At 38.3% G+C, this 23,600-nt stretch overlaps 1 protein-coding gene across 1 annotated transcript; it reads left to right on the plus strand.

Annotated features, from left to right (window-relative positions):
* The first annotated feature begins 14,033 nt into the window (after positions 1–14,033).
* Positions 14,034–14,441, plus strand: LOC149018954 (secreted RxLR effector protein 78-like). Its single transcript, XM_089154024.1, has one exon. The coding sequence runs from the start codon at positions 14,034–14,036 to the stop codon at positions 14,439–14,441; it is 408 nt and encodes a 135-aa protein (XP_089010150.1).
* Positions 14,442–23,600: the final 9,159 nt, after the last annotated feature.

The raw sequence follows: 23,600 nt of genomic DNA on the forward strand, positions 1-23,600 counted from the left end.
GTGTTGAAAGCTCATACGAAGAGACTGCTATTTTAAACACCTTATAGCTAAGAGAAATAAGAAAAAAACACCAAACATGGAAAGCTCTGAGAGAGATGTTTTGAGTTCAAATTCTCTTCACCTAGCTAGCCTGCTTTTCCACCTATTCATCCACACTCATATGAGTGTGAGACTCATACTGCCTTGACTTGACACGGATAGACCTTGTATGTAACAATCCCCGTAAGTCTAATCCGGGATCCATATTGCAAGTCCGAGTACCCAAAGTTCCAGTCTGAATAAGTTGTGGACTATCTGAATTTAAGCCCATGATCCATACCTTGACAAAGAACCTGCCATATTAGGAACCCAAAGGCGATTCAGTACAAACCCTGATGGACTTGGAAGGTGGATCTCTAGCTTGAGTCAAGTTGAATTTGAAAATACCCGAAGATCAAGGTAAGAACACCCCCACATGTTGGTTAAGGTTAACTTAGTGTTGGGGATCAACTGGTTGAGCAAAGCACCCAAGTACTGAAAAGTACTAGGGGGCGATTGCTTAAGGCGGTTGATTGATTCAACCAACCACCCTAAGGGATCGACTTGCCAGGTCTATTTACGGGATTTAAACCCTAAATTTCTCTAACACTCTATAAATGACCAATCACGACTTACTTTAGTATTATTATATTCGTGGAGGTTATTGTGGATGGTTAGGAGGCAGAGCACACATGTCCAAAGGTGAAGAATGCTTAATTCGTGGTGAGGCTTCAATCTTTGATATGTTTTGCAAATCAATTAGAGGTAAGATGATCTCACACTCTCCCTAACTACTTCTCCTCTTTAGTAGTGTGTTGTCTTTCCCCTATGATTTTGGATGGTGAATTGTGATGGTTAGAGTCTTTCCATCAATGATCTCGATTAGATCAATACCCGAAAACAAATCTTTATGTCTGAATCAAGGGTTGAAATAATTGAAGGAGATGACATGATATCTAAACCATTTGTCTTTGTGGTTTTTGAGTGATTGATTCTTTAGTATGTTAAAAATGAAATTAGGATTTGGATCATCCCAAAATCGGATCGAGGATGGGTGATCAAAAGTCGAAATTTTGGACTTGAAAGTCTGCTTGAAAGAGGGACAGCCACTTAAGGTGGTTGATTGACCAAACCAACCGCTATAAGCTACTAGCTGGTCACAGAAGCCTTGTCAATTGTTTATTGCTTTGTTTTGACCTTTGTTCTTAATGAATCTTTGTAATCCTATTATAGGTGACCTCTGAGGTTCTCTGGACTTGTTAGTTGTGAGGTTTGATTGCACTTTGAATATCTTTTACGCTTTGACAGGTAAGGTTACATTTCTAAATATATGCATGGATATGTTTAATGATGAATTGTGTATATCAACAAATGCATGAATGATTCCATAACTTGTTGTTACATTAGTTTAAATGATTTATTGATTGTATTATATTGTGATTGATGATTAATTTATTACATGATATTGAATGACTTGTTATGTGATGTTGAATGATGAATGTATGTAACTATGATTGAGGGTGCTTTATTGGTTAATGGGTATCCATAGCTTGGGATATCAAGGACTATGGTATGGGACACTGTTCTTTGATGCCCCCAACACTATCATGGTTGTTGGATGACATACCTAGGAGGTCTAGATTTACATGGCTAGGTGCCCATATATGCTATTACCCTTTAGGCAGGGGTATTGAAGTCAAATGACCGGTGATAACAATGATGTGACTCCATTTCATCCTACAGTGGTAGCCAGTCCATGTGGAGATTCAGTGGTCAACTATTGATCATGCATTGGTAGGGTTGTATAAGTTAGGATTGGGCTCATGGGCAACCAATAAGCGGTTTGGGAGTCATGAAGGGACATGAGACCATCTGCCCCAACAATATGTAGATGATCATAGGGTTAGGGATTGGAGTCCAATAGAGGTAGCCAGTCTGTGAGGATTCTCATTTCTAGGTAGAGAAGGACACTGAACCAAGTTGGTTGGTACCATAGGGAAAGTATCTAGACTACATATAGTATGTCATTGTATGGCCTTGCATTGGATTAGAAATCCCGACATATGCCAATAGTCATGCCAATAGTTGCGGTAAGAGAGTGTGGACCAAAACCCTAGCCATGGTTGATTGACGAGGACCAAACCCCTTTGCCCGGGATGTCAACAGAGGTAATTAGTCTATAAGGGATTAGAGTGACTAGACCTACCCAGAGGAGGGGAGGGCTGGTGTTATATCTTAAGCATATTTGTCATACTAGAGACTTACATAGTTAGATACTAGAAGCATTCATACTTACACATATCATCATTCATATATCTAGCCTACCATGATAGACTGTTGACATGTATATAAGATATATTGCTTTATTGAGTTCGTCAGAACTCATTTCTTTGTGGATTATTGTTTAATTATTTAGATGATGATTTTGGATTGAGAGAAATTCTCTATGGCCCATGAAGAAGCTTTGGAGATGCTAGTGGGAGATAGTGTTGCACAACACGAGGCTACCTGTGGGTGCATGGAATGCGCTTAAAGCTCCTATTGATGGAAGGAAAATCCAGGCAACCCGTCATTTTGATAATATAATGAAAGAAGTCTAGATGACTCCATTTATTGAGAAATTAGGAGAGAAGGTCGCCATTGATGGGCAAACCATGGATTGCACCCACAGGTTATCGGCGGGATTGACACCAGCGGGTGGGGTGTGACATTAAGTATGGGTGAGTGTGGGTAGATGAATAGAGTAGCAAGTTGAGTGGAGAGTATCTCCATTAAGAATCAAGTTTTTTAATTGAAAGAGACAAATCGCCTCGGCACCCCAAAATGGAGGCCTTAAAGCACTGACATCCCACTTTATATTTGAAAAACACAAACACCCTAAAATTGGATTTTCATTGGACACATTAGTCAAATTTGTCACTAAAAACCCGTAAATCATTATTTTTTTCCCTTCATATTTTGATTGGGATATTTTTGGAATTGAAAGAAAATAAATAGTGATTTAATGGTTTTTAGTAAGAATTGGACTAATTTGTCCAATGAAAATTCAGTTTTGGGATGTCAATGTTTTTCAAACATAAAGTGGGGTGTTAGGGCTTTAAGGCCTTCATTTTGGGGGTACCAATGCAATTTGCTCTAATTTGAAAAATAGCATTTTATGTTTGCCTCTCATGTGATATTCAGAAAAAACCAATTAAGAGTACGTCCTTATTTTTATGAGCTTTATGCCTTTTCAATCTTTTTCCCTTCAATAGGTATAGCATTTCAGTTAGAAGATGTTTGATTACCCAATAGTTGGTAGCTTATACTTTGTTCAAGATCTCATAAGTTGAAGACATGAAATCAAAAGAATAAAAGGACAGAAATAATAATGTATCTATTGTTGCAGAATTCGGTCCTTCCCGTACGATAGCTCGAACCTGTAAAAACGTGTGCGGCCGGTGTGGTCGAGTATCATCTCAGACGAACAAGTTAGTTTAGAAGAACAAATGAATCAAGTTCTATCTCTCAATCTCTAAAAATAACTTAAGAGTGCATACCTTATGATGATCACAATACCTCTTTATATAGTTCTTATTTGTCGATTACTAAGAGGAGTTCCTGTTGTAGAGTTATATCAGGAATCAACCTCTCTTCCGTTAGTTGAATTCCCCTTGGAGAGTAATAATAGAATTTGATACGGACTTAAAGTTGAGTTTGAGTTATGATAATGTGGTTGAACTAGATGTAAGGTCGAGTACCAATCAGATCATCCAATTCCGGTTTAACTAGCTCGACTATGACATTCAGATTCAACCATAACATAAGCCCCTAGTCTCGCATGCTCGAATATTCTAATGTTCGGCGAGTGACACTTATCTTCTGCTTTGATCCACTTATAAATTCTGCCCACTTATATGAGATATCTTTCGCAAGAAGGCTCAAAAAATATGACAGTTGGATAGAAGTGATGGCTGCTGCACATCTTCCCATATTCTCTTAGGTTGCGCCACATGGCCTTTGACGTGACCCTAGAAGCGGCTAACTGTTTTTCTCATTAAATGATGTCAAGTTTTTCTCTTCCACGTGGCTACACATCTAGCCTTTCCTTTCTTATTCAATCTAGACCATGGATGTAACACAAGTTGGATCTCTTGACGTTCGTATGATCGGAATCTTCTCAGAATATTTAAAGTCTTGGAATCGAGACCTTTAGATATTGGTTTGTTCAGGGCCTTTTGATGGGAATGTAAAGGGGTATAAAAACGCCTGATTTTCACTGTGTCTTCAAACTTCCTACTCCCGTCTTCTACCTTCTAAACTTTTGCAATGGTTGCGTCCTTCTATCTTCAACTTCTCCCCTTAGCTTTGGGTTGAGCTCTTCACGACTGAAGTTATGGAAGCTGTTTAAAGAACTTCTCGTTTATTTGTGATCTTTAATCAGTAAGTTTATCAAACCCTGCCTCCTGTTTCATCTTTTTGTTGTGAAGTTTTCCTTTTTTAGTATTTTCTCTTTTTCTTTGGTGTTGTTTTGTTTCTTTGTCATTTCTGTAGACCTTATCCGTAGATCTCCTAGTTGTTTCATGGTTGGGGTAAAAACTGTGGCGAGGAAACCTCGTGCTCGACTGTCTTCTATGGATACTTTGGATCCTTCTCAAAGTGATTTGGGTATGGTAGAACATTCCGACCTTGATAATAGTGGTCAATCTTCTGATCAATCTTCTAGTAGCCGAACAGTCTCCGACCATGACAATAGTAGTCGATCTAGTTCTGACCATATTAGTGGTGATCAACCTACTCCTTCCTCTCGTTATCACTCTACTAGGAATCCTTCTGGAAATCTGTGTGAGGAGCCTGAAGTTCAATCTCGTCATTCTGCTATCCTTACCAAAGATAACAGTAAAACTGGTCTCAGTGCTCAAGCGAAGTTTAAACTTGCGAGACAACAATGAGTTGATAGCTTGACACCCGAACAATACAAAACCGAGCAAGAAAAAACTCCCTCTCCTAATCATATAGAATTCAATCCTAATAAGTCTGGTCCTGAATTCAGAACTTTCGAGATAACCAATGATAAGTTAGAAACGATCCGAGCAAAATATGATATTCCTTCTGAGTTTGTTCTCCGAGCACCCCTCAAATCTGATCGAGCTAACAAATGTCGACCTAGAGAGTTTGTTCTATACGAAGACTCCTTAAAGAGTGGATTTCGACTCCCTATTCACCCAAAATTTTCATACATTCTTTGTCCCTTTGAGATTTGTCCGGGGATGTTGGCCCCTAATAGTTGGAGGAATTTAATATGTTTTTGGGGGTTTTGCCAACAGTCAAAAGTCACTGTTCGTCCTTCCCTTGCCCTATTGTTACATTTCTTAATGGCCAAGAAAATGGAGCAGTCTGAGTGGTATTAGTTATCAAAACATTCGTCCCGTCAGTCTGGGTGGGAAGAGAATTTTGTTGCTAATGGGACCCTGCCCTCTAACACAAAGGGGTGGCGTCCCAAATTTTTTTATGTTCGGTCATCCCGTACTCCATCTTTTTTGACTTCTTGGAGTCGATCTCTCCTTAAGAGGTCAAATGACCTTATACACCTTTCTCCCCCTGAAGAATGAGGAAAAGAGCGGATCCTCGGCATTCCTGCCGAGGATAAAAATTACTGAGCTGTGAATGGCTTCTATCCCGAGCATCTAGAGATATGATCTTTTTAGGGTTTTTTGCCTGGTAAGTTTTGTCTTGAGCTTTAGTTGATGCAAGGACTCTCCTTTGATCGGTTTTGATCGGTTTTAGTCATGTTTCTTTTCCTTTTGTTTTTATAGTGTTGTTGAGTCTGGAGGCATGTGCTAAAGTAGCTAGCTCGAAAATAAAGGAAGTAACTGAAAAGCACCCTGCCAAACCTGAGAGGTCAAGTGGAGGCAAGTCAAAAGCATTTGTGTCTGGTCATCCCCCTCGACCCCCAAAAAGAAATGACAAACCTACAGTCGAGAGCTCTGAGAAGCATCCTCAAGTTGAGAATGTCGTGGCCAGTCAAAGTGTGTCAGGGGATTTTGTTCCCTTAGAATCTCCAACTATTGTTGCTCGAGAAAACTCGGTTACCAAGAGACTTGAAAGTTCTTCTTCTCTACGTCCCCCTCTACTTCTTTGTAATTGGTCGTTGACCATGGAATCAACTTGTCTCTGCAACAATCAAAGTGGTACTCCTATTGCAAAGGAGTGGCTTCCCAATGTGTTGCTCTCGGCCGACTAGAAATATATGGAAGGATTGCATCCTCTTTGTCGATATGACGTGGCGATCAAGTAAGTTTGCTTTGCGGTCATGCTACTTCTATTTATACTGATTTTTATTAAGGCATAATCCTCTCTTTTTGTTCCGTGTAGGATGCTTTGTAACTTGACTCAGGTCTTGGGGTCGTGCTTGGAGACTGGGCATCAAGACCATCTATCTTTGCATTCTTGTAAAGATAGTTTGAAGAAGAAGGAATTTGATCTATCTTCCTGTTAGTCACGTGTTGAAAACTTGGAGGAGAAAGAAGTTGTTTCACTTGCTAAAGTGGCAGAGTTAGAGGGGTTGGCAAAAGCTTCAGCCGAACTAATAAAATCTTTGAAAAAGAAATTGGAAGATTGGGATAAATTGTTGGCGAACAAGTCTAGTCAGCTCGAGCGTCTTATTAACGAAAGGTCTGTTGTCCGAGCTGAATTGGAAGATCTTCATTCTAAAGTTGCTCGAACCTCTTCAGTTTCCTTTGACAATATGTTCGATGTGCTGTGTCATGATGTAATCAAGTGTTGGGTTCGTACAAAAAATTGTCTTAAGTTCATGGCGGAGGTGGCTGGTCCAGGGTTTAACTATGGTCGTATGTATGGATATAAAGATGTTCTGACTCATCATCTGACCATAGATACTTCTGCTTTTAAAGACTTCGTGGATCCCGGCCTCTTTGACGAGCTTAAAATTCCTCAACCCGAATGGGTTGTAGGTAAGGATCCTTTTCCTGGGGTGTGCCGGTTGATGTCCGGTCTTTTTTAGACGCAGGTTGGGATCCAGCTCCAGAGGATGCAGAGGATGAACAAGATCAGTCAAATGCTGAGGATGAGGAGGATTCAATTGAAGAAGGTGACGGTGCTGCAGCTTCCAAAGATGCCCCTGCTTAATTTGCTGAACTTTTTGAACTGGATGGATGTTTATGAACTTCTTTTTGTTTATGTTCGAACTCTGTTTATTTTATGTTGACGTTTGAATGTTTTGAACATGTCTTTATGGTCGAAGTTAATCAAGCGTATTTTATACTTTCGAGCCTCTTTTTATTGTAATTGGGCATATTTTCCTTTATTCTTGGATCCTTTGCATATTTGATTGTACTGCCCTTGTTTTGAGTAAGGGGAGTTTTATTTTGGAACTGCCCTTGTTCATGATTCCAAGCAAAGGGTTTCCTTCTGGAACTGCCCTTGCTCATGATTACGAGCAAGGGGTTTCCTTTTTGGAACTACCCTTGCTCGTGATTACGAGCAAGGGGAGTTTCTTCTTGGAACTACCCTTGCTCATGATTACGAGCAAGGGGTTTCCTTTTTGAATTGCCCTTGCTCATGATTATGAGCAAAGGGTTTCCTTTTGGAACTGCCCTTGCTTGTGATTCCGAGCAAGGGGAGTTTCTTCTTGGAACTCCCTTACTCATGATTACGAGCAAGGGGTTTCATTTTGAAATTGCCTTTGCTCATGATTACGAGCAAGGGGTTTCCTTTTGAAACTGCCCTTGCTCATGATTACGAGCAAGGGGTTTCCTTTTTCGGAGCTGTCTGAGTCAATGGAGTTTCCAAGAGGCTTTTTTTCTGACGTTTATAAAAGAAACAATATCTGCATTTCTTTTTGGGAAAAATTAATTATAACAAACTTTAAAAAAAAACTAAATGTGAGAAAATTTGGAGAAGTTAAATGTAACAAAAATTGGAAAAAATGGCATGAAGTTGCATTTCCTGATGAAGTTGATTACTGATAGTACTTCCTAAGGTTGCTCGCATGCCATGTTCAGGGGATTGCTTGTTCGTTGACTAGATCACGTAACTTGTAAGCTCTAGGGGCTACTTGTTATATCACAATGTAAGGGCCTTCCCAGTATGGAGCCATCTTCCCTTGATTGGTCGGATCTGACGTTGCTGATTGACGAAGCACCAAATCTCCTGTGAGAAATCGTCTCATCTTTGATATTCTTCAAGTTGATATTGAGCCTTGTCTCTTACTTCATCAATGAGATCCAAATTCATTTTCATGCCTTCAATATTTGCTTCCTCGTCAAATTCATCTTCTCGGAGGGAACCCATCTGTACTTCAACTGGGACTCAAGCCTCAGCTCCATAAGCCAATTTGAATGGTGTTTCACTAGTGGTCAACCTTGCGGTAAGACATTCCCATTTCTTTGCAGAACTTTTTGAGTTTGTGATTCTTGAACTGCTTACCATGGTCGGATATGGGAATTTTAGGTACTCCATATATGTACATAATATTTTGAGTGATGAATTTCTTCATTTGGTTTTTGTTGATTGAAGCTAAAGGATCGACTTCTATCCACTTAGTAAAGTAATCCACCGCAACTACCAAATACTCTCTGCTACTCGATACTTTTGGTAATTTCCCGACTAAATCTATTCCCCATTTTGTAAAAGGAATACGTAATAGTTCTAGCGTCAGTGGTCTTGTGGGGGCATGATATATGCTAGAATGAGCCTGGCACTTATCAAACCTTTTGACATAATTTGTTGCATCCTCTTGCATGGTCGATCAAGAATATCCTTGCCTCATTACTTTTGCCAATGCTCGATCTCCAATGTGCGCTCCATAAAATTCCTTCATGGACTCCTTCTAATATTTTTTTCCGCTTCTTGAGGCCCTAAACAACGAAGGAGTGGTTGAGTAATTGACTTCTTGTATAGTCTACCTCCCCTGATTGTGTATCGTGCAGCTCTTTGTTTTATAGCCCGAGCCTCTTTCTAGTCACCTAGTAGTTGGTCGTTTGCAAGGTATTGGATGATAGGATCCATCCAACTTTCTTCAATTTGGACCTGCATATAGTCGACCAAGCATATGCTCGAACTCACAATCTCTTCTAAGTAGATCGATGATTTTGTAATGTCTATCTCTTCTGTTGCTAAACGATAAAGTGAGTCTACCTGGTTGTTCTCTGATCGAGGTACTTGTTTGATCAATAAATCTATAAATATTGCTTGTACTAGTCAACCAGTCCAAGGTATTTGCTCATCATTTTCTCTTTTGCTTCGTACACCCCGTTCACCTGATTCACGATTAATTGTGAATCACTTATGACTTCTAAATTTCTTATTACCAGGTTGCTAACTTGAGACCTGCCATGAGTGCTCTATATTCTGTTTCGTTGTTTGAGGTCTCTTAAATTTGAAACGTAATGCATATTTGATTTCGAATCCCCCAGGACTTTGAAAAAGTAAGCCTGCTCCGCTTCCTTGTAAGTTGCTTGATCCATCTACTGATAGAAAATCCATCTGGTGACTTGGTCGGAGGATTTTCAAGCTCTAATTGCCGTCTGTTGCTGATTTGTTCCGTGTCAATGCTTTGAGTTTCGGCCACAAAATCTGCTAGGACGTATCCTTTTATGGTGGGACGTGGTTGAAACTCTATTTGATGTTCACTGAGCTCGACTACCCAAGTAACCAGTCTTCCGGCCAGATCAGGTTGGTGTAAAATTTTCTTCAGTGGAAAGTTTGTCAGAACTGTGATAGGATGCAACTGTAAATATGGTTGGAGTTTTTGAGCTGCTACCACCACTGCTAATGCTTGCTTGTCCACCTCTAGATATCTTGTTTCTGCATCACCAATACATGGCTTATACATGGTGAAGTGTCACACTTCTTGTTAGGTAACATCCTTCTCTTGTATTTCTTCAATTCGAGTCTAGGTAGGTTAGAATTGATTTTGGGTGTTCTTGCCCGTGAACAAAGATTGTCTGAGTGATCTTGCCCTGGGATAAATGAAGATTGTAAAGGGTGCTCTTGCCCTGTGACAAAGATTTAAGGGTTTGATTCTTTACCCACCTATTGAAAGAGAATCATTAGTGGAAATCTCTCTTGAGGCCAAGAGAGGAGTGGACGTAGACTTGTAAAGTCGAACCACTATAAATTCTTGTGTTGTGGTTGTTTGTTATTGTGTAATTTCATTTAAATTTTCAATTTATCTTAAATTTGCAATCAAACCAAAAAATTGAGACAATCCACTATAGTTGCAACCGATTCAGCCCCCCTCTAGGTTGCACCAACAGTAAGCATCTTTCTCCTGCTTGAGCAATGAATCTATTAAGTGCAGCTACCCGACCTGTTAGACTTTGTACTTCTTTGATATTCCTTGGTGGATTCATGTCTAGGATCGCTTTGATCTTGTCTGGGTTACTCTCTATTCCCCTTTGAGATACCATGAAGCCTAAGAATTTTCCAGATGATGCCCTAAAGGCACACTTCTAAGGATTGAGTTTCATTTGTTCGGAGTACGTCGAACATTGTGCTAGGTCGGTTATGCAGTCTACCATTGAAGTGCTTTTAACCAACATATCGTCTATGTAGACCTCCATGTTTCTACCTATCTAATTGGTGAAGATCTTATTTACTGCTCTCTGGTATGTTGCTCCTGCATTCTTCAGACCGAAAGGCATCACCTTACAGTAGTAACTATCTCTGTTAGTCATAAAGGCCGTATGCTTCTCGTTGTCTAGGTGCTTCAGGACCTAATTGTATCCAGAATACCCATCCATGAAACGAAGCATTTCATCTCCTGCAGTTGCATCAATGAGGAGATCAATCCTAGGAAGTAGATAACAATCTTTTGGACAAGCTTTGTTAAGGTCGGTGTAGTCCATGCACATTCGCCACTTTTCGTTGGCTTTCTTGACCATTACTTCATTGGCCAGCCAAGTTGGATGGTCGATTCGTTTTATGAAGTTTGATTGTTTCAGTTTTGAACCTCCATTCGAATTGCCTCGTGTTTCTCAATTGAGAAGTTCTTTCTTTTTTTGGACAACTGGAATTGCTTGAGGGTCAATGCATAATCTGTGCTCGGCTACTTGCCTATCTATGCCGAACATGTCATCTGCCGATCATGCAAAGACATCCAAGTTTTCCTTCAAAAATTGGGTTATTCTGGATTTAAAGTCTGCTTCTTGCTCAGCTCCAATCATTGTTCCCTGAGTTGGTTGTTCAGGATTTAGATAGATCCGTTTGAGCTTCTCAACTGGTTCAGCACTTTGCATGGTTTCCCTCTTCCGATCATCTTTGATTTCAACAAACATGGTCGAACTTGTCCTTGCCCTTTTCCTTATGTAGTTGATATAACTTTGCCAAATAGACTTCTGGTCAGCACTACACTCACCAATTCCATTCTTGATTGGGAACTTCATCTTCACATGTAGAGATGACAACAACGCTTCTAGAGCACAGAGGGTTGGTCGACCCAAAATTACATTATAAGCTGACAAATCTTAAACAACCATAAAGTTTGACTAAACAACCTTGTCTCTTGGGTACTCGCCAATTCAAAGATCTAACTAGATGGTTCCTTCTGCTCAAGTTGAGGATCATGTGAATCCATACAGCTAAGCTCCACATCGGATGAGCATGTCTTCATTCAACTTCAGCTTCTAGAAAGCTTTCAGGGATAATATGTCCGCCGAAGAACCAATATCTACCAAGACTCTGTGGACTTCAGTTGCAAGTAAGATGACCTTTATTACAAGAGCATCATCATGGGGAATCTTGATACCTTGCATATCTTTGGAAGAAAAGGTAATTGGTTTGGATGTACCCTTTAAACCTGGTTTTTCAAGTTCAACATTCCCTACATATTGAGCCTTCCTCTTAGCTTGCCGAGTTGACTTTCTGTTGCAGGTAAGAGTTCTATTCAAATTGAAAACCTTACGTTGGGGGATTCATTGGTGGGACCCGATGATAAGAATGAAGGGTGTGATTCGGCCAATCCTTTTGAATTTCAAAAAGTCCATGTTGTGGGTAAGAGTTCTATTCAAATTGAAAACCTTACTTTGGGGGATTCATTGGTGGGACCCGATGCTGTGAATGCAATTAGAGGTTCGACCAATGAAGGAATGTGTTTTAGAGGGAACTCAATAGGGGCTGACGTGGCAACTAGGGAGGATGAATTGGACTCCAGTGGGGCCCATCAGAGTTCGGCTAGATTGGAAAGTGATGGAACGCTGCAATCGGATGTTGTTTTTCCTCCTTTGTCTTCTATTTCAATGCGGGCTGAAGGCTCTCCTTGTCGGAAGCTTGGTCGTCCTAAGAATGCTCATGCAGTGAAGAAAGTGGCCACAAGTAGAAAGGGTTCAATGGCAGAGAAATTCAAGAATGTAGATGTTGCTTTAAGGAAAGTCTCTACAGTAAATAAGAGCCTTTCATTGGGAGAGGACAGTGTTGCTTTGTAACTATTGATATGAAGCTTTTCTTTTGGAATATTCGTGGCATTGGTAATGCGTCTTGGAGGAGGGCTCTTAAACTGCTATTAATGACTCATCAACCTAGACATTTTTTGTGTCCCTGAACCAAAAGTGGATGTCAGTAAATGCCCAATTATTTTAATTAATAGATTGGGATATTCTACTTTTGTGTATAATTTTATGTATACTTTTCGGAATAGAGAAAGTTCCAAATCTTTGGGTCTTTTGGAAGCAAGAGTTGCAACAACCATCTGTTCTCTCTTCATCTGACCAACAACTCTCTCTTCAATTCAAGTGGCGAGGTGTGCAATTTGGACTATCAGTGCTTCATGCTTGTTGTGATAGATTTGATCGCAGACGGCTTTGGGAGGATCTTGTTGCTCTCCCTCTATCCAGCTTACTACTTATGGTTATGGGGGACTTTAATGCAGTGTTACAGGTGTCAAAAAGGAGGGGTTCAAGTAGATTCCAGTTGGATGCAGCAATTGATTTTCAGGCTACCATTGATGTTTGTGAGCTTATTGAAGTTTAGTCTTCGGGAAGGAAATTTACTTGGTCGAATCAATGCAAACTTGGTAATGTTTGCTCGGTCCTTGATAGAAGTTTCTTCAATGCTGGATGCTTAGAGCTATTTGGTGACTCTAAACAAATCACTTTACTGACTCACTCGTCAGATCACTCTCCAATTTTTGTCTCTGTTAGCAAAGGTGTCAAACCGGAAAACTCTCCTTTCAGGTTCAATAAGTTTTGGATGACTGACAACTCCTTTTAGGAGATGGTTCATTTGGCTTGGGTGGAACCGGTAGTTGGTGATCCCATTTTTGTACTTGCATAGAGATTGAAGAATGTTAAGCAACGTCTTAAAGCTTGGGCAAAAATTACCTTTCCTAATCTTGAAGTACAACAAGCGGAGAAAGATCATGAATCCTTACAAAATAATATTGATCAACTTGGTATGACAGATGAATATTTTGATCAAGAGGCTTCCTTGAAGTCAAAACTTCTACAAGCAACGGATCGTTTGAACTCTCTTCTTCGGCAAAAAGCAAAGGTCAGGTGGTTGAAGGAGGGAGATTGAAATTCAAAATTTTTCCATCTCTCTACTAAACTTCGAAGGAATAAAAACTCTATTAAAAATCTTTGCGAAGAGTGGATGACACTTGGATGTCAAGCTTGGTTGAACTGCAGGATTACGTGGTGACTTACTTTGAAAACTATCACAAAGTTGGCTCCTACTCAGCTCACCCAGAGTTGTTGTCTGCAATTCCAAATGTGCTGATGGATGATGATTGTTTATTTTGAAGGTTTGCCCTCTAATGAGGAGATCAAAGGACTGGTATGTGATCTTAATCCTAATAGTTCTCCAGGACCAGATGGCTTTCCGGGAAGTTTTTTTTTGCAAATGTAGGGATATTGTTTATGCTGAGTTTGGGGCTGTAGTTTGATCCTTCTTTTGCAAAGGGAAACTACAAAAGGGGTAAATAATTGTTTCCTCACTTTAGTTCCCAAGGTGGAGAATGTAGCTATACTAGATAAATTTAAGCTGGGAACTTTTTCTGCAAAGCATTGTCAAAGATAATGGCTTCTCGGCTGAGTCCTCTTTTGCATAAGCTTATTTCTGAGGAGCAAGGAGCTATCCATAAAGGTAATATGATTTCTGAAAATATTGTTGTAGCTTCAGAACTTACAAATATTTTGCATTCTTCTATTAGAGGGGGAGGGATGGAAATTAAGATTGATATTATGAAGGCTTATGATAATCTATCATGGGAGTTTTTGTTCTTGGTCTTGAAAGCTTTTGGATTTTCAAATAGATGGGTTGGTTGGATTCATGAGATGCTTCAGTCTACTAGAATTTCAGTATTATTGAATGGGGGACCAGTTGGGTTCTTTGGAGTTGAGAAAGGGCTTCGGCAAGGGGACCCTTTATCTCCTCTTCTTTTTCTTCTTGCGGAAGAGTATTATGTACGGGCCTTCGTTCCTTGATAGCTGATGGCATGTTGAGAGCTTTGCCCGGTCCCAGGGGAGTAGAAGTTCCTTCTATACTGATGTATGTTGATGATATTTTTATTTTTTTCAAATGCCTTTTTATGTTATGTTAAAGCTTTGAAAACTTTCTTATTGAAGTATCAAGAATTTTTGAGTCAACATATCAGTTTGGAGAATAGTAAGCTTTTTCTTGGGTTTGTGCCTCCTCATCGGAAACAAAAAATTGTGGACATATTATATATTCCAATTGCTCTTTTTCCTACTCGATACCTGGGGGTAGATATTTTTAAAGGAAGAGTTATTCATGTTAGATTGCTGCCAGTTTTAGATAAGATTAAGAATCGGCTACAAGGGTGGTGTGGAAAGCTTCTCTCTATAGCAGGTAGGTAGAGTGGAGCTAGTACGTTCAATTATTTATAGTATGCTGATTCATAATTTTTCAATGTACTGGTGGCCTAGCTCTATTATTTCACAAGCAAAGGCTTGAATGTGTAACTTCATTTGGACAAGGAGTATAAGAGGCTATGAAGAAGGTTACAATGTCTTGAGAAAAAATGTGTACTCCAAAATGTGAGGGTGGTTTGGGTATTCGGAAATTAATAGATGTCAATTTTGCATCCTTATACAAGTTGGCTTGGATAATTAAACACAAGCACTATGGTTTTGCTCACTTTTTGAAGGGGAAGATGATGGACAAAAGGGGAAATTTAAAGTTTTATGAGCAATAGTCATCTTTGATGTTGGGATTGAGGAAGGTTTGGAGTTTTGTTTGGGATCACGAATGGTGGTCAATCGATGATGGTTAGCATATAAATTTATGGTTTGACAAGTGGTTGGGGAATTTTATCATTTGAGACTATGTTAATATTCCTTTGGATCTAGAGGGTCATTTGAAATTGACTGTTGTAGATTGTTTATAGCAAGGGAAGTGGAAGTTTCCGTCAATGGACAACGCCAAATTTCAAGAGGTAATCTCTCTTATTATGTTATATCATGTTCCTTGTGCTGTTTTTGTTGATATTTGTCATTGGCAAGGTTCGGTGGGGGGGGGGAGAGTTTAGTTTTCGATCGGCATGTGATATCTATCATAGAAAAGGGGAACAATTGGAATGGGCAAAAAGTATTTGGAAGTCTTCTTTGCAGCCTAGACAACAAGTTTTTTGTTGGAGACTTTTTCATGATAGGCTACCTGTTGATGTCTTATTGACTTGGAAAGGGATTATACTAGCCTCTCGTTGTAACCTATGTGTTAAAGCTTTAGAGGATATAAGACATCTCTTTCTTCACTACTCATTCTCACGTTGGATGTGGAGAAGCTTTTGCAGCAAAGTTTGGTTATAGTTGGACAGTAAAAGATTCGATTGAAGAGTCATTCAAGGCTTGGAAACAACAGACTTCACAGTCTCCGTTACAGATGCTTGGATTAATGGATGTTGTTTGCTTTTATACTTCATTTGGATGGTCCGCAATCAAATTCGGTTTGAAAATTTTAATTTCAGGATTGATGAGGTGGTGAGTTTAAATTTTTTAGATTTAGTACAGTTTGGCTTTAAAATGGATGGAAGAAGAGTAACTCCTACCATTTTTTTGGATGCAAGAAGATTGGGCCTTAACTTTTCTATCATTGGTGTTACTCCTCCACAAGAAATTTTTGGTGTCCTCCTGCTGCAAGATGGGTAAAACTAAATATTGATGGGTCTTCTTTGGGAAATCTAGGAAGGGCTGGCGGTGGAGGAGTCTTTCGAAATGAAGTTGTTGTGGTGGTTTTCAATTTAAGTGTTTTTCTAGATGTTAAAACCAACTTTGAGGCTGAATTGGAGACTTTCATTCAGGAATTGCATTAGGCAAGGCATTTACAAATTACTAAGTTTTGGGTAGAAAGTGTTATAAAGCTGTAGTGACTTTAATACAAGAGAAGAAAATACCTTGGTATATCTTTCATCTGTGGAGAGAGTTACAAGAATATTTGATGACTATAGACTGGAAGATTTCACATTGCTATCGTGAAACTAATATAGTGGTAGATTTTTTTGGCAAATTCGGTAGCTAGGACAGGTATCTTCTTATATTAAGATTCCTTGGTCAACTTCAATCCTTAATGAACTTGATTTGGATGCCTCTAGATATCCTAGATTTTGTTTTTGATGAGTTAGTAATTTTCTAATCTAAGTAGGAACCAATGAGGAAGGGTGTATTGGGGGCAATAGTTGTTGCGGGTGGGCAAAGTTGGTTCCTCATAAGGTACTAATTGATGTCTTTTTCTTTTTCTTCTTCGCTGAATATAGCAATCATTTTAGAGAAAAAAAATCTTCAAATGAGTCCGCATCATCTAGATGTGTAGTACTTGTGAAGCCATCAAAATCATCATCTATACAGGCAAATTTTGTTTCACTATCATTATTTTGGAAAGTCTAATTTATCTTCACATTATTTTATTAATTTAATTAAAGATTGACAAATCTTAATGAAATATTGTGAAGTAAGATGGATACATACCTAATGATATTTCATACCAAATCGATGACAAATATTATCTTTACTCCTTGAAGAGTTACATTGAAAATCCTTATTATTTTCTTATTTATTTACATCATAATGATGGTAATTATTTTATTTTTTTCCTCGTCCACTTCCATAGTCATGACCATAATTATAATTTTGTCTTCTTTTAGACTTATCATGAATTGTTACATTCACTTTAGAGAATGGAGCAAAGCCAATAGGACAAGCTTCATGATTTTCATTAATAATCCATTATTTTACTCAGTCACAAAGAGGCATGATATCATAAGAGTATTTTAAAAAACCTTTTTCATAATATTGTTGTTGTAATAGTACATTTTTTGAAGCATGAAAAGTTGAAATGTTTTTTTTTTCTTCTTTCTAGTAAGTCTTCATCAATAATATTTGGGATAATTACTATTGCCCCCCTGTACTTTGATTTTATTACTATTGTATCCCTTGTACTTTTCAAAATTACTAATCCAACCTTTAACTTTGTCTACCATTACTATTGCCCCCCTACCGTTAAGTTCCGTTAGTTACTAATGATGTGGCATCTTTATATTTTCTCAAAAACCCCAAAATACCCTTATACTTATTTCTTTATTTATTTACCCTTTTGTCAAATTACAGTAGTGCCCTTAATTAATTGTTTAGGAAAAAGTAACTATAATCCGTTTTGTTCTCCAGAAAAAAAAAACCCAAATAAAGAAAGAATGATTGAATAAAACTCAAATAAAACCAAAGAGGAAGGAAAATTGAATTCAACTCAAATTGGAAATTGAATATCACTTAAAATATTTTTAAAATAAATGAAGTTTAGTGAAGGTGGAAACCTAATCGGATTTGGATTTTGCTCATTTTTTTAATTCAAAATAAATGAAGTTTAGTAAAGGTGGGAAACTAAATCGGATTTGGCTTTTGCCCATTTCTTTATTTCAAAATAAATGAAGCTTAGTGAAGGCGGGAAACCAAATCGGATTTGAATTTTGCCGATTTCTTTAATTCAAAATAAATGAATTCAAAACAAATGAAGTTTAGCCAAGGTGGGAAACCAAATCGGATTTGGATTTTGCCCATTTCATTGATTCAAATAAATGAAGTTTAGGGTAAAATTGACATTTAATCTAGTTTTTATAAATAGGGTAGCATCGTCTTTTGATTTCTTAATTTTAATGATGGGCAAATTAGACATTACATAATCAAACTTAACGGCTAATTAACACCATTATAAGGAAGGGGGGCAACAATAATTTCGTAAAGAACAGGGTTTTATTAGTAATAAAATCAAACTACAAGGGGGCAATAGTAATTATTCCATAATATTTTCTTTGCATAATTTCAATTGACAACTAATTTTAAAAACTACATAATTGTACTTATTTACAATTTCAAATCCTGAAATTTCGTATGCATCAGTAGTACTGTATTGATTTACAATTTCAAATCTTGCAACTTTAGATGCATTTGCAGAACTATATTTGTTTATAGTTTCAAATCTTGCAACCTCAAGCGCATTTAACAGTATTTGTGGTGCAAAACTAGTAACCACTATATACAATTAATAAAACCATTATATTGAGATTGATTAATGATAAACCACAATTGTTAAGGCAACCTAATTTCTTATAATTTGTTTGACTCTTAAATTCAATAAATCACATACCTTAATCACAATGCACTTCTCACCTGGAGCTGGCGATCATGCTAAAGAAATTAAAAGGCATTTCCTTATCTCGAGGAGGGGAGAAGATTTTGCATTTTGCTTTTGCTAACGATCTGATTCTGTTCGACCAAGCAAACAAATCGAAGCCCTGTACTTTTGCCCAAATAATTCAGCACTATTGTTCTTTTATCAGGGCAAGAACTCAATGTCCACAAGACTAGAGCACATTATAGCAAAAGTAGCTCAGCTAGCATGAAGAAAGCTTTATCTACACATTTTAACATTACTCCAACATCAGAGATGGATATATGCTTGGGCATTCCTCTCTTTGAGGGCAATTTAAAGAAGAAACATTGTCAAACGCTAATCGAAAGGGTATCCCGATGATTACAAGGATGGAAATCGAAGCTCGTTTCCTCACCAGGTAAGCTAATCCTTATACAGTCTACTTTAGCTGCCATGCCATCACATTTTATGTCTTGTTTTAAATTGCCGGCTACTACTGAAATGAGATCTTTCTATTGGTCTAGTGGTGATAAACAACATGTCCATACAATGGATTGGAACATGATATGTACTCCAAAAATTGAAGGCGGGTTAAATATCCGCAATCTTCACAATTTCAACCTAACGCTTCTGTCTCGGAAGGCATGAGAATTACTACAGACACCATCTTCTCTATGGAGTCGTCTTATGTTGCAGAAATATTGCAAACACTCTTCCTTTCTGGATGTCCAACCTCATGCCATTGACTCCTGGGGTTGAAAGTCTATCTTGATGGGTTGCGATCTAATGAAACATGGTATGCTCATGCAAGTTGGCAATGGAGAACTCATTAATCCTTGGAATGCGAATTGGGTACCAAACACTCTCCCTGATAAAGGCTGTTACCCCTTTGCTCTAAAGGGACCCGTCAAAGTTACCCAGTTGATTAATGCAAGCTCACATTCTTGGAATCGAGATCTGTTGCACAAATGGTGGCCGAGTGACATGGTGGAAAATTTTTTCGCAATCCAAATTCCACATTTTGATATGGAGGACCGCATCATCTGGAGCTGGACTTCATCAGGGCTCTTACTGTGAAATCAGCTTACAACTTGGCTAGTGCTCTCAAGAAGAGTTACAACAACTTATAGAGTTCCATTTGGCGTTTACTATGAAAATTGCCACTTCCTCCAAGGGCCACGCATTTTCTATGGAAACTGCTACATCAAAAACTCCCCACAACTGACCTTCTTGTAGCACGGGGCTGTACTATTTCAATAGCTTGCCTTTTCTGTGGGAATATGGAGACATCTCCCGATCATATCTTTCTCCACTGCCAGTATGCAAACAAAGTTTGGCATGATCGGCATTTCCCGACCATGCTCGGAGCTTCTTCCATTAAAGATGTGGTGCAACAGTCTATTTTGCTAGCTATGCGAAATGATGCAACAGACATGATCATCAACTCTCTCCTTGCCTTATGGCTCCTTTGGAAGACTTATCTGAGCAATATTGCCACAAATACCTTAATTCAACCAGCACAGTTAAGTTTCCAAATTTGGAAGGGTCTACAGTTTTACAGCTATCCTAAGCCTTGATTCCTTGCGTCTACTAGTAATTATGGAGTCATCAAATGGAAAGCCCCTCTTCCCCACTTCGTAAAAATTAATGTTGATGGATCCTTATTTAAGGAGCAGAGGCGGGCGAGATTTGGAGGCATTGCTAGAACCATTTGGGAGAGATGTTATTTGGATTTGGACAAGGATCAACATCTCAAGATACTCTTTCTTTGGAAGCACTGGCAATGAGAAGGGCTATGTTATGGGCACAAGATTTTAATGTGACAAACATAATGATAGAGAGTGATAACCAAGCCTTGATCACTCTCATTCAAAAGTACCCCCAAGAGGTGCCGTGGAAAATTTATCCTATCATCCATGACATCAGCAAGCTGGCAGCATCCTTTGAATTTATTTCCTTCACTCATGTTCCGAGAGAAGCAAACTTCATAGCAGACACGTTGGCGAAGGAGGGAGCACTAACTCAAGATGTTTTTTTATATGTACACACACCCCCTCCTTCTATTAGGCTGCTTATGTTATTTGACTTTCTCTCAGTAGGTTGTAATCATGAATTCTCCTTCTAATAAAGGGTCTTTTAACCAAAAAAAAATAAAATCACAATGCACTTACATTACAAGATGGACAAGGCAAACTCCATTGTTTACAAAATGTGTGGGGAGGTCAATCATCATTTTCACCTTGGAATAAAAAGCATAATGATACAAAGTATGTCGTCTTTCTTCTCAAATGCAATACTATGAGTAGAGTCATGCTAATAATGTGTTATAAAATAGAGAAGATATATTAAATACAAAGAAGAAAATTAGAACAAGATGAATTTAACTCTTCTATTGAGTCACTCATTACATATTTATAATAGAACTAACATCTTCTCTAATATGGAAATATCACAATCTACAAAGAAAAACAGTATATGATTATCACACACAATAAGATGATCTTGATATGGAATGATGGATTGCTACGATCTTCGCTTAATATAGGAATGCGAATTGCCAAGATCACACGCTGAGATGACTGAGATATTCATTTGGAAGTTACATATTTTGGTATGATCTCTTTAGAGGTAATGGACATTCATAATAAATATTATTTATAACAATATAGAAAGAAAAAAAAAATTAGAATAGGTTTAATTAAGGCAGTGGTTGGTATGATTTTCATTTAGATTTTTACTTAAATAAATGTTTTTTATATTGTTTAATACCATTTATACAAACTATTTTCTATTTAAAAGAGGTCAAAAAAACATGAAAACTAAAAAACAGGTTGAAGCCTGTTTTTTTTATTTTTCTATGAAAATCTGTCTCAATTATTTTGGTCATGGTTTTCAAAATCCACGTGCTTATAACATGTAAAACTGAGGTTAAAGGCATAAATATGACATTTTTTTAATAATCTTCTGTTGTTCCATTGGCCTAAAATGAAGGTGTTGTCATTGTTGGCAACTTAAGTGGGCTTTGATATGGTACAGCAACACACAAAAAGGTTCCGAGAGAAAGAATCCAATTCAAATAAAGAAAACTCAAGAATCCTGTTTTTGAGGGTCTCTCAAGAATCCCGTTTTTGAGGGCTCTGTCCAGTTTTGATCAACCTCTTCATCGGATAGTCATCCAGTGTCCGATTGAGCCGATTTTTGGAGGAGAGCTTCACGACTTCTTGATCTTTAAATCCAATGGTGGGATTTTTCATTGGAGATCTCTAAGTTAGTCCTATTTGTACGTCAAAACACTCCTTGTTTAAGTCAGATAGGAACTCTGAGTTTGATTCAAACTTTGAGTTTAATTAATCTATAAAAGGAGAGCAAACTCCAGCAGAAGACGATGGACGTTTTGAGGAGCTTGGGAAGAGCGTGGAGGTCGAACCAGAAGACGTTGGTTGGCTTTGGAGATCTGAAGCTTGGGAATAAGAAGTTTTTTGTTTTGCTGAACAAGAAAGAAAGTGAAAGAGAAGGAAGAAGAAGCAGCAGAAGAAAAGAAGGGAACATGGTTGTATGGTTTTTTTAAAGAGAGAAAACTGAAAAAGATTGAAAAGAGAAAAAAAGAGTTGGAGAAAAAGAGAAACAAGTATTATTACCATGCATCTTACACAAGTTGAGGTAACCCGTATTCACAAGTTATTGTCTATTATTTTCTAGGTTATGTTTAATGATGAAGAACCTAGATCATGAATGTAATTTGGAGAACTTGAATTATTGGTTTACATTGTGACCTAGCAAGTTGGAGCTTGTCTAGGGGGTTGGGGTTGGTGCCCTTGTCTGAATTGCATTTTAGACTATAGCAGGGATTGGTGTTCCTGGACTGTTGTAGCAGTCAAAATATCTAGGAGTGTATTGAGTAATATACGAAACCCTAGGTAGGGTATTACTCCGTGAATGTAGGCAACTTGGCCGAACCACGTAAACTCTGGTGCATTGCGTTTTTTGTTTATTTTTCTTTGTTGCACATATTGGAGTGCCTTGATTGTAGAGTGGTGGTACATTGTCTGGTAGACCCAGCCACATTGTGGTGTGTGGTGGACGTGTCCTTGTGCAGTTGATAGCTACGAGAATGTTCTAAATTAATCTTGTTTCGAGATTAAAGAAGCTTCACATTGAAGTGAATTTTTGAAGACACTGATTCACCCACCCTCTCAGTGTCAATTTGGGAATAACATCTTCTTATGTCTGTAGTGAGATCCTAGAAAATTTCAACTTAATTACTCGTTAGGCTACTGAGATTGAGTCTCTTCAAACCATGCAAATGCTAGAAAAGGATTGATGCAGAGGTCAAAGGGGGGCAGATGGTCGTCATGATCGTGGAAGCAAAGGTTGATATGGAGAGCTCTGCTGATGACATTATGGCAGCAAGTGAGAGCGAAGATGCCCCAACTCGATATGATAGATGCAGGTAGTGAGATTGGTTCTGATGGAGGAAGGCGGTGACTCCAAAGCTGATGGGTCAAGATCCATGAATAGAGAGGTGGGGCGTAAGCAAGAAGTAAAGGAAGACGATCGAGGAGGAACGATCAAACATCTTCTTCTGCTCCATGAGGTTTTGAGTTCTCTGCAGAGACGATTTGGTTATGGGAAGAAGAAGAAGGAGAACAAAGAGATTTTCGGTGAAAGCAATGACCTCTTTTTCTATTGTTATTGCTTTTGGGTTGTGTGATTTGCTTGGGTTTTAATAACAGATGGGATGATTAGAAGAAAACATTCTTGAAAAATGTTTAAACCATATGTATGTTATTTTAATTTAAATATATATTTTATTTATGTGGTTTTATCTTATGATTTTCTATTAGTCTCAGGCAAGAAAGGATCTAGGTATTGAGTTTCTATATAGTAAGGACATATATAATATATCTTTGAGGTTAAGGATCGCACTCACGATGCGAACCCATGTGCAACACGAACCAGTAAGCTAGAACCCTAGTGTAACC

Source organism: Hakea prostrata, chromosome 4, assembly GCF_041222555.1.
Source record: "Hakea prostrata isolate BN-2017 chromosome 4, UWA_Hpros_2, whole genome shotgun sequence".
Lineage (NCBI taxonomy): Eukaryota > Viridiplantae > Streptophyta > Magnoliopsida > Proteales > Proteaceae > Hakea > Hakea prostrata.